Source organism: Oryzias latipes, chromosome 17 (assembly GCF_002234675.1).
Source record: "Oryzias latipes chromosome 17, ASM223467v1".
Classification (NCBI taxonomy): domain Eukaryota; kingdom Metazoa; phylum Chordata; class Actinopteri; order Beloniformes; family Adrianichthyidae; genus Oryzias; species Oryzias latipes.
The window spans coordinates 2,985,082-2,997,121 of NC_019875.2; the positions used below are offsets into that span (position 1 = coordinate 2,985,082).

General features: G+C 38.3%; 2 protein-coding genes across 6 annotated transcripts in view; both read right to left on the bottom strand.

The window, feature by feature from the left end:
- The window catches only part of LOC111949075 (SLAM family member 9-like), an 88,116-nt gene that overhangs the window by 25,277 nt on the left and 50,799 nt on the right, over positions 1 to 12,040 (bottom strand). The window lies entirely within an intron of this gene.
- LOC105356101 lies at positions 1,278 to 12,036 on the bottom strand. 5 transcript variants are annotated; one of them, XM_011486008.3, is made up of 7 exons: positions 11,505 to 12,003; positions 8,816 to 8,916; positions 8,623 to 8,704; positions 8,227 to 8,520; positions 6,787 to 6,870; positions 2,176 to 2,219; positions 1,278 to 1,894 (listed from the first exon to the last, which is right to left on the bottom strand). In XM_011486008.3, the coding sequence occupies exons 1-7, from the start codon at positions 11,560 to 11,562 to the stop codon at positions 1,739 to 1,741; spliced, it is 819 nt and encodes a 272-aa protein (XP_011484310.1). In that variant the 5' UTR covers positions 11,563 to 12,003; the 3' UTR covers positions 1,278 to 1,738. The 5 variants fall into 5 exon arrangements, with proteins under 5 accessions (XP_011484310.1, XP_020566321.1, XP_011484309.1 ...); XM_020710662.2 differs by having other exon boundaries at positions 8,242 to 8,520; positions 8,623 to 8,916; positions 11,505 to 12,023; XM_011486007.3 differs by having other exon boundaries at positions 8,623 to 8,916; positions 11,505 to 11,986.

A 12,040-nucleotide genomic window follows, 5' to 3' on the forward strand; every position in this document is an offset into this window, starting at 1 on the left:
AAAGTCTTTGCCGTTTGTTCATTTTATCCAAACAATGATGCTCCAGCTGGATGACATATACCTTCTCCCACACCCAATTTAAAAAAAAATGGGGGGGAGGGGGTTCCAGGCCAGTAATATCCATTTTTTAGCTACCATTAGAACTAGAACTTCCAAACACTGCAAGGTTTTGATCTGGTTCAGTGTCTTTGTCATAACATTTAGAAGAACCATTTGAACACTTTGAACAAAACCAACCGCTTCTGGCACAGGCGGAGCGCGATCCACCATTATAACTGCAGCTGGGTCCCTCTCACTCATGATGACACTGCTGCAACATGAAGGTTGGTGGTGATATTATAAAATATCAGTGATTTACATTTACACAACATTAACAACGTAATGCTAAAAACTATAATATACGCACACACAAAATCATATAAACTGTTCTTCAGTGGCTGATTGTTCTCATTCCTGAAGAGTCCTCTGCCCTGATCTTTCTCTAGCTGTGACATATTTTTGACAGTAATCTAAAAGGAGAAATCTTGTATTCAAAACAAAGGAAAGACATACTCAGAACAAACTTGTCAAACATAAGACCAAATGTTGTATTCATATTTTTGAAAAGTTGAGCACAAGGTATTTACATTTTCACAACTCTTGTCTTTATCCATGCGTTTCTTTTTGATGGTTATCTTACTCCATAATGGAAGCCCAAGGAGCTGCAGTGTCACAGGTTAAATGAAAATACCTCAAAATGTCCCTCAAAATGTTGCTTCTTATTGGTTTTCTGTTAATATGTTTGGTTACAGCACTCTGTGACTAAACAGCTTTTTTTGCAAAGAAGGGTTGTGACTCGCCCTTCTTGTGAAGGGTGTTGTTAGTCTTCTGGACTCCTGTGCATCAACAGTCCTTCCCATCACTGCGTAATCATCTAACCAAAGACCATTTAAAGCAGGGATTCAGGCCTAGGGGACCCCTGTTTTTTTATTCTAAACAATGCTGATATGGCAGCTTCTGATTGGCGGAGCAAACCTGATCCACATGTTCAGCAGCAGGTGCAACAGGGGTATTTGGAGAACAAGCAGGACGGTGACCCTCAAGGTCTGTATTTGGGCACTCTGGTTTAAAGCCTCACAAAATATTTGCAGGTGTTTTGAGTGTGTTTGCTGATTAGTGTGAAACCATTAGTTTTCAACACGTAACTCTGTCAAAATGTTAACATGTTTCTGAGTCACTGCTTTTCGGGATGCTGTAAGATGTAAGCCATAATAATCAAAAAAGACAACAAATGAAAGTCTCGTTCAAATGGTTATATTTGTCCTTACTTTTCACATTGAGTCAGCTTACATATAAGCTTGAATATCGGATCATAGGTTCAGAATAACATACTAAGAAAAAGTTTGACGATCACAATGTATATGTCAACATTTTTAAAAGCTAATGTATTTAAAAAATAATACGTTTACCAGAAGCAAAACTACCCAAAAGTGTGAAAAATTAGTTAAGAATAGCAAAATTCAGACTTCCCTCTGCCAAATCTATTAATATTTTTAAAATATTTAGCTCAGCATACAACATATTTTATAATCAATTCACATTCAGCAAAGCTATTCTGGATATCCTACTTTACATGCGCAGCTGCAAGTAAAGAAAAATACTAAAATGTGACAAAAAATGTCAATAACTGGCAAAAAAATGTATTATTCTCTCATGTTTTCACTTTCACAAAACATTGATTTGATTCAAAACTGAGTTCTCAGTTGTTTTCTGGAAGTTCTCTGGATTTGTTGACTTTGTTAACCATTGCATAAACAGGTTCCGTCTGAGGAGTGATGTCAGTCTTTGGAGATTTTACCTCGAGGAAATTCACTGCAGAGTGGGTGGAACAGAGAGAATTGTCCTGTCTTTTTTTCTATAAGTAAAGTAGAGAGAGACAATTGTCATGATTATTTTGTGTGAAGTTAGACCACATTTTAAAGACAAGCTTTAAAACACCAAAGCAAAAGCACCAACAAGGAAAAGCACAGCCATCTACAAATGACAAGCAGCATATTCAGCATCATCACAGTGAAAGAAGCAAACGAAGCACTTTGATGTTTGAAACATTTCCCGAAATTTGTATAATTGCAAAAACATGTTTTATTTGTCAAGCAAATCGGGAGTTTTTTTTTCAGAGAAGAGTTCGATGCTTACCTGGGCACCTTCACATTTTGTGCTTAAGTTGTTCTGTCTTTTACCTGCAGGCCAGTTATAGAAAATCAAATGTATATAGTTTCAATTTGTTTAATTCTAAATCAGTGTCAGTGCTAAACTGGATATTTTTCCACGAAAACAGAAAAATGTAATGTCACTTTTATGTCTGCAAGAAAAAAAATAGTTTTTTGTCACAGTTCTAGCTTCTTAGTTAAATCCTGGCACAACACTGTTGTCCAGGGGTCTACAACCTGAGGCTCCAGGGCCACATGCGGCTCCTTTATCGCTCTGCTGTGGCTCTTTGGCTTTGAAGTTTGAATAAATAATGGTTTTGCATTTTTGGTTCAGTTCTTTTAGTTAAATTAGATGTTTAGACTTTTTAACATGTCATATAACTGAGCAAAATGATGGTAAAAGGTTTAATGTCAGAAATATTTATCACTTAAAGAATCTTACAGTGTATATTATTCAGAAGCAAAGTTCCTCAGGTATATGAATGCATTCTTCAAATATCTTGCATCTTTATTAATTCCGAAAGAAATTCAAACTTAGATGAATAGATTTTTTTTTACTGCTACACCAATGGTGTTGTGTTTATATTTGATAGAAAAAGGAGAAAAAGATGCTTCATAACAATAGAAAATGCCATGTCTGAGTTGGTTTTTGATTTAAGCAAATCTGCTGCAGCAGGAGGGTCTGATTTGACACAATGGTGTATTTTATTTTGAAAGTAACTTGTATGTTATACTATCAAAAGTACAAGAAAAATGAAGCACAAAAAAAAGGTTATTTTTGGAGGGGGGGGGGGTCGATGCTCTCGCTGGGTTTTGGTCAGTAAGAAATTGAAATTAGGATATTGGCTCTTTCAGTGGTAAAGGTTGCAGACCCCTGCTCTAGTCAAACTTTAACCGTCTAATATATAAAACTTCTGAAATAGGTTTGGTCAATGTTAAAGACACAGTGTTGTATTTTTGGGGGGAGAGCCAAATGCCGTGATTTATTCTTGATTCAACAGATGATACCTGTGATTTCTGACAGGAGTTTGGCTCTTTGCCCCTTTTTGATCCTTCAGGCTTCACATCCACTAATTCTGCTCATGCTATTCATCTGGGTTCTGGTCCTGATATTCCTCTTTCAGTGGAACACGTCAGTTAGACATAGTTTAGTCAACACCGTGCCCATGGTGACCATGTTCTTCTCTTGTTGAACACATGTATGCCCCCAACCAAGACTCAGTCTCTGGTCCTGCACTCCTGGATGGTTTTTATTTTCTTATATTCTCTGTTTGGTGTGAGTCCCTTCCTTCCATCTCGCTCTTTAAAGCCTCACAACAATCTGTTTTTGATCTATTGTAAAAATGTTTCTAGTGGTCTATTAATTATGATAATGCAGTTTCTAGGTAAAATTTAAAAACATTGTTGTTTCCTAGGACATAATTTCTAAAGAGTGGCAGAAGTTCAATAGAAATCCACCCCTAAGTTGTGGGTGGGACTGTTGTTAGCCAGTAAGCCTGCACTGATTTCCCAATGAGTTCCATAAGGCTAGTGACCGTATGTCACACTTGTCCAATTTACGTGAACAGTGATGCCATATTGAAAAGGCAGTAAACAATGACAGAATAGTTCAGTAAAATGACCATAGCGGTTAATTTTGGTCCCTTTTTTAAAAAGGAGAAAAAACTCTGATCATCACAAAAAAGGAACCAGGCTGTGTTATTAATGTTTTGTAATGTGCAACAGATGGAAGACATTTCAAACTTTCCTATAAATAAATACAGCATCAAATCGCACAGTAAGTTTTTATAAATATGTGACATGTTTAATCTTTCTGACCTGTACATACAGTCTTGCTCTATTTCTATATTTTGATCCATAATGCTGCTGCAACATTGGAATTTCCCTATTGCAGGACAAATAAAGGATTATCTTATCTTATATAGGAAACACAGAACATACCTGATCCATGGTTCTGATTATAGTTAAATCTACACACATACTAAGATTTACACAAACTGTTGGACTCCTTGGTCCCTGTTTTATGACAGGAGATTTAAGGCAATGTTTAAAAATTAAAGCGATAAAATGCTCATTCTTTTTTTTTTTTTGGTCTGGCCTCAAACAGCATTCTACCAATTGTCTTTATGGGACAACTGGACTGAGTGACCCCTCCCCTCTCCCATTCCAAACAGGAAGTACCCACCGGCTCCATCCATTCATTCATTCATTCATCTTCTTCCGTTTTGTCCCTTTTGGGGTCACAGGACTGCTGGAACCTATCCCAGCCACTTGTGGGCGAAGGCAGGGGACACCCAGGACAGGTTGCCAGTCTGTCGTAGGGCCACAAATCCCACCCATGAACACCAAGAGACAATTTAGAGTAACCAATTAACCTATGATATGAAGCATGTTTTTCGGACGAAGCTGAAGAAAACCCACGCATGCACGGTGAGAACATGCAAACTCCACTCTCGCTGGTGTTCTTATTCAGGTTCCCAAACCGGACGGCCTTCCTACTGTGAGGTAAGAGCCCTAACCACTGTGCCACCGTGCAGGCCACCCTCTGGCTCCAATAAACCAAAATCCCATAGAGTTCTATCACTCAGTCATTCAATTGGTCAGAATAACCATTCATGCTCTGATACCATTTTCTTAACAAGCTCTTGATAATCCTATTTTTTTCTTTTATAGTTTTTCTGTAATGCAAATTATAAACTGACCAATCAGATGCGTCAGTAAAATAATGTAGTGCCCGCTGGCCCCCACCTCCAATGTTTGATTGACAAATTCTCCCCAGCCCGCTCTCAGTGGACTCGAACAAGCTCACAGTCATTGCCAAAGACACATTGAGCCAATTACTGTTGTCTGAATTTCTGAATTCAACATGGCGATGAAATGGTAACTGAATTAACTTTATTTCACTTGAGCCAGAAGTATTTTCCATAGGTGATGTGACACACAGTTCTCTTATACAGTCAACTCTCATTTAGGGCTCATGGTTGAGAAGCCCATGTCAGGCCTGTTCCAACAAACCCTGTTATAAATTTGACCCAGCCTTAAGTTTGACAGCAGGGTTCAGTCCATTGACTGTATATGATGACTGTATATGGAGTGAATGAGTGTGACTTCAGCCATAGAAAATGGCTTACCTGTGCCTCCAAGGAATAAAATCAATTCAGCCGCTATATTCTTTCTGTGATATGGACACCTCCATGTTGGAGCCAGACAAAGTCAGTAAGTGTTGGAAACATGTATATGAAAAACGCGGCTGGGTAGCTCGGCTGGTAAGGTGGAAGGCTGCCACACAGGAATCAATGGCGAGGAATTAACATCACCCAGTGGGCAAGACCCTTAACCCTGCTGCCACCTGAACGCGGCTCAGCGGGTCAAATGCGGAGAACAAATTTAAGTATACAGGTTGTTTTGACCCTACAGGAGTGATCTTGTTGGAAGGCCACACCCCTTCCACTTGAAAGTTGGCTCAGAAGAATCTGTCAATCGAATGTTTGACATGAGACCACAGACTTTTATTGAGGAATCTAATTGTTTAGATTAGATCTTGAATAACTAGCACTAAAAAAAAAGTTCACCTTTTGACACAGCCCCTCAGGGGTTGTCACAGCAAATCTACACTGTTTTCCACAGGTGGTTTCACATAGATGTCACGCCTGACACAGACCTGTGTTATATTTGTGGATGGGGGTTACACAGACTTAGGCCTCCTTGTGGCTATATAGTTGGGCAGTAGTGTGACGGGATCTGCCCAAGGACTGATACATTGCACCCCCTGGGAATCAAACCCTGGTTTCCGATGTGCTGGTCCTGTGCTTAGCCAACTGAGCCATCCAGCCACACGGCCTTACAGAAAAAATAAGTAATCTGTCAGAACCAGGAGATACCAGAACCACAAAACAAAGAGTCCACCTCAGCTGCAAAGAAAGCTGCTTTGATGTGTGCACCTGATTTAAACGTTGGGAGACCCCCCCACCCCTGTTTGTGTGTGGCCCTGAGTGTCTTTTTATCCTTCCCCAGTAGGGGGAGCAGATTGACTGTGCTGCTGCCATTTTCACGTCATGCTTTAGGAAATCATGTCTGTCAACAACCAGAGCAAGGGAACCAACACACGAAGGACAGAGTTTACTGTGATTAATTCTCACAAACCGGACAATGTTGAATATAACTGTTATCCTCTGTGTTGAATAAGTTTGGAATATCTGCTTATAGTTGCAGCCAGCTGTCAAAAACAATTCTGTAATAATATTTCAGTGCCTTCATGCAGTTTGAACAAAAGATGGTTTTGAAAAGTTGAGGACGACAAATATATTCAACATTCACTGCAAAGATAATGCGCAGAATCCTGAAGTTTCCGGGTCTCTGGTAGAGGACCCAAGCTTGAGAAACCAAACCACCAGAGAAAATAAACATGTATTGATAGATAGATAGATAGATAGATAGATAGATAGATAGATAGATAGATAGATAGATAGATAGATAGATAGATAGATAGATAGATAGGGGGGGATCTTTGTATTAAATGTGAGATTGTTTTACTCATTTAGGCTTCCTCTACATTTTAACTGTTGAGCAAATTTAAGAATCACACGTTTGGACTTACATTTTACAGCAAGGAAGATGATGCAAACAAGAATGGCACCAGCGACAGCTGCTGCACTGACTGCTATTGTCGGGACTCCATTAGCTGTAAAACATAACCACAGATAACAGTATTTGAATGTCTTTAATTGTATTGGAATAGAGGAAAGTAGTGACAAGGGGTTGAAATAATATTGGTTTATCAAAGGTAAACACATATCACACATAGTTCAATCCTTCTCCTCCAAAAAGATAGAAATAGAAGTATGGACTTGTGCTACTACTGAGAAGCAGGCAAGTGTTTGTATTGAATTCTATCACTTCAGAATGAGTGGCTCTGAGTCACAATGATAGCTTGAAATGAAAGCTTGTAAGTTTCCTTGTTTAATAAATAGATTAAAAAAAACAATTCTTTACTGTTTACTAGGTAACCAACGCCATGACATTAAATGTCTGTTTTTCTATCTCAGATGGATAAACTTTACACACCCTGAACGTCCTAGATAAGGTTGTGTTGAAGCTGAAGCTTAAAGAATCAGCTGTTTAAATAGAAACATCATGCTGTATCAACTTTTTTTTTGCTTTTAAGGGAATTATAATGGTAATTACTCAAAGAATAACCTCAAAGTGGTATTTTGATCTATTCACACATCATTTCTCTCCAACCCTGCCTTCTGAGCACCAGCCTCCCCAATCCCTGAGAATGATTGGGTCCCCATATCCAAATGTGTGAATGTGGGAGAACTGCCCCTTCCAGGAAGTCTGCACTGCCAGTGTTGCCCCCTCCCGAGGCTAATACACACTCACTTTCTCTGCGGAGAAAGTGAGTGTGTGTGATCAGCAAAACGCTTTTATACTAGCATCCCCTCCATCTCAATGTTGACGTCATGAGATGGGCGGCACCCACAAGGACTGAAAGGCAGTGCCTCAGAGATCAAGTCGTTTTACTCGCAGGTGGGAAAAAAGGCTGCAAAATTAACTCATATTTCATTTAAAAATGCACCAAAAGTGATATATTATCACATATATGGACACAGTTTTCTCTGATAGGCTTAGGTAAAGCATGATATAGGCCCTTTTAGACTGAACTTTCACACAGCCTGTTAAACTTTATCGTTCTGAGACCTGTGCTTTTGTTTTTAGGTTTCAAAGGTCATATCCCCATATGTGTGGAAAAGGGTAATGTCAAGGAGGTGAAACAGAAATAACATTGTAATTTGTATTTCTCTTACAGGTCTTGCCCCCCTAAAACAATAAATATGAATAGATACTCTTATTCATAAACCAAAGATTGTTCTTTTAGATATTTTATTGTCAATTATTTTTTTTCTGCGTTAATGGAATAAATTAAAATTTGTTAGGACTGTTTTTGACTAAACAAACAAATAATACAAATATTGTAATTTTGTATTAATTTTTCTGTGATTTACGCGCCGTTTTACTATAATAATTGATCTCTTACATGTTTGAGTTGTACCTGGTGCTGCCCAACAAACTGAGCTGATCGGTATTCTCTCTTGTTTCCAGCTCACTTGGTTGCTATGGTTACAAATTATGTGTTTTTCCTGTATGTAGACATCAAGAGAGGAAGAATTGGTAGTTGCATGTTCTTTGTCCACCTGAGAGCAGGTTTCTTTGTTGCACACAAATGTTTTGGTGATGGTGGAGTCCACCGTTCTGCAAATAACGGTGCGTTCACAGAGGAAGGAGGTAGAGTTGCTGTCAATCACTGTCAGATTCACTGGAGACACTGGATCTGAGAAATGAAACCAGGTAAGAATTATTTGAATGAATGGGGATGTTTTGGGACAACATGTCAAAATGATCGTGTAAAAACAAGTCCATAAAAGAAACCTACCTTGGACTTTGACGTTGTATTCAACTTTTGTGTGATCAGTTGAACTACTCAGAACTGCTTTATAGATGCCACTGTCACTGTGCTGAACATTTTTTAAGACCAGAGAGAAGTTATTTGGAAACACTTCAGCCCTTTCTTTATATGGATTATAAATAACTGGTTTGGAATTGCTACTGAATTTTGCCATTTTGACCTTGTTGTATTTCCAGAATAAATCATGTTCATCTGTGAGTTCAACAGACCCGTTCACATCCAGAAGCAGGTCAATTCCTTGCTCCATAAACAGTTCAGAGCCTGAATGAACAGAAAACAAAGTGGTTACAATACCAAATAAGTCATATTTTAAAACATTTTATTCTGAATTGACTATAATTTGCATAGAGTGAATTTTTGTGCCAAGCATCACTTTTGTTTGAAGAATTTCAGTGTTTGAACTGCTGCTTTGATGGGTTCTTTCTTTAGCACATAAAGCAGAACCCGCTACGCTCACTGTTCAGTACAGCTCATGCCTTAGTCACAACTGCCCTTATGGATAGATACGGGGCTGTCTGCGGGAGAGAAAAGTAGCAAATCTATATGGGGCACGCAGGTGCATCATCACCGTAAAGATAGGTACGTTGGTGCAGACTTCCTGCACCCCCCTTATGCCTGACTGTTAGAAATGAGGAAATCAGACAGTCAGAGTGTAGTTTGTGTGGGCATCCTTACATATTACCTGCACATCAGGCACATGCAGCATTTGCACGCAGTCATCAAGGAGCCAGCGCACGCACCTTACAAATGACTGGAGCGCTGCATAAAGGGTACCGTGCAACAGCATCACCCGTACAAATACTTAGTGTTAGGTAAATTACTTTTAAAGAGTAACTTATTAACTTTAGTTGCTAGATAAAATTGTTGTTAAATTACTTTACTATTCCCTAAATTAAAAAGTAACTCCCTAATTGTTACTTTACTTTTGTTTCACTCACACAGATTAAAGGAAAGAGAAGCTTGCCCAAACAAGATCCCCTTATATTTCAATAAACTTTATTTTAAAGCAATGACCTGGAGCAAAGCATGAACATAATTCAAGAAATAGCCTGCCCTCATTGGAATTCACACAGCACTGTGAAAAATAACACAAAAAGGTCTGTTTCACGGCTCTAAGGGAGATGTGAAGAAACCACAACACACAGTCTGAGAATAAATGTTAACTTTAAAAGTTCTTTGGGTTTTCAAAGAACCTGGATGCCCTTGTGTAGCCTTCATGTTTTTAAGTATCAACACATAAATTTCATCACGTGAACATGAGAAAATGTACATTGTGCATGGCTTAAATATAGCCAGGTTGCTCATTGACACTACGACAGTGAATGCCGTTTGTCTCCAGGTTATAACATGTACTTAACTGAAATGATTTAGCTTTTGTTTTCAACTAATTAGAGGTAATTGAGAATATCTCCAAATGCTCCTACGAATTCATTCATGTTTCTGTTCTCTTCCGCCGTCTTACTTTGATTGATCTCCAGCTCTGCATAAGCGTTCATGCAGTCAGTAAATCTGGTTTTTTAACCTCAGATTTGTTTCATTTAACCAAGAGAAAATGTCAGAATGTTTACACAAATAATGAGACTAGTAACTGTAATTTAATGATCGAAATTTAAACTCTAAGTTGTTATGTTCCTCCGTTACTGACAACTAACCCCAGCACTACAAATACTTAATGATACACCTAAAACATGTACACATGCACCTCTCTACAACCCTCCAAATCCCAGACAATCAGAGAATCCGCAACCCCCGTACGGGTGCATGACTAAGCCATGAGTAATTCTTCCGAGTGTAAACCCAGTGGCAGGGCTGCCCCACCCTGACTGTTTTCCAGTTTTCTCTAATCTGCTTCCTGCAAATTAGCTGACTCTGGTTTCTTCTCCTTCTGATTGACTGGACACATCTGATCCAGATAATCAGCACAGAGAAGTGCAGGGACAGATGGAAAACAGGCAGGGTGGTGGATCAGGAGGACCGGGACTTGGCAGCCCTGCCCTATGGGCTCGTGACAAAAATGCAAAATGTGGGCATGAACATTTTTACAGACAAGATCCAACAATAGTTTAAAATTAGGACTCACTTCTAAAGACCAAATAAGAATGATCAATTCTATACTTTTACAAAAGTCGGAGGTCATCAGCCTTAAGTGCTTAAGTCATTTTGAAAGATCAGAATTTTCCTAAAAACAAGAAGAATTTTTTTTTTCTTAATTGATGTTATAACATACAGATTAAAATTAACAGAATAATTTCCAATGTGGCAATATGCAACTGTGAGTACTCCTTACAGAACAAGCTTTTTATCACTTTATCAGCCACAACATCACTGGGCCACCTTAAATGATTATCATTGATAAAGAGAACAAAGAAAATAAAGGAAATCCTATTACTTTCAGGGATGCAATTGAATGGCAACATTTTTAAAACATAACTGAGAGTTTTAATCTAAAAATCTATACTTTTATCTCACCAGCCTCAATTTGCGTTATTTATTTTTAAAACAAAAAAAACAGCAAATGAAATCACAGAATTTTCCAGCATTTAATTAAAGGTTATACAAGACAAACCGGTGACAGTTAAAAGCTGTTTTTGCTTCAATTTTCCGCTTCTGTGTCTCTAACTCACCGATGGGCTTTTATTTCCCTACAATCTGTCCTGATTCTTGCCCCCAAAAAGCTCACATACAATCACCAGTGAGTGTTTTTTTAGGAAAACAAGAAACAGAGGAAAACTGACAGGAGTCAAGCCTTCATAAAAATAATGTCAAACACGCACTTCACTCTGTAATTCATAAGAAAAATGTTGTACTAAAACTTTAGATTGCTTATCTTTAAAAAGTTTCTTTTTTACCTTTTGCTTCATTGGAATCCAGCAGAAAGAAAAGAAGCAAAAGAGCCAGAGCCGTCATCACTCCTGCTTGAAAGAATAAATCTGAGACCCAACAGGAAGTTACAAGAAGGAAGTAAGATACCCTTTGTGCTCAAAATGATGTTAGTCTGTGAGCCTTGAAGGAGGACTTTTAACGGACTAAAAACATTATTTACAGAGCAATGTTCACCTACAAATGAAATAAATAGATGCATATGCCATAACGACATCTTTTTGATAATAAATGTTTTGTTAAATCATAGTTAAAGACTATTCATTAATCTGGTCGTTGTTATCATGATGTCTAATTATTAATTGAGCTACCAGAATAATAGACATAAAGGGAACAAAGATTTATGCTTCAGTCCAGTGATTCAGCTCCGTCTGTAGCCGTGTCGGCAGATTTGCTTCAACATGAAAAACTTATTTTTTGGGTTTTTTTTGTGACACATAATGAGGTGATAAACTGACCTTGTTTAAAATCTGTTGACGTCACCTGTCCCTTCCCTTCATCTATC

Excerpts from the sequence above, each read along its gene's own strand:
- LOC105356101 (XM_011486007.3), bottom strand. The coding sequence starts at position 11,562 with ATGACGGCTCTGGCTCTTTTGCTTCTTTTCTTTCTGCTGGATTCCAAT. Across the intron at positions 8,521-8,622 it reads ATACAACGTCAAAGTCCAAG|ATCCAGTGTCTCCAGTGAAT; the intron begins GTAGGTTTCTTT and ends TTCATTTCTCAG. Across the intron at positions 2,220-6,786 it reads CATCTTCCTTGCTGTAAAAT|GTAAAAGACAGAACAACTTA; the intron begins GTAAGTCCAAAC and ends ACTGGCCTGCAG.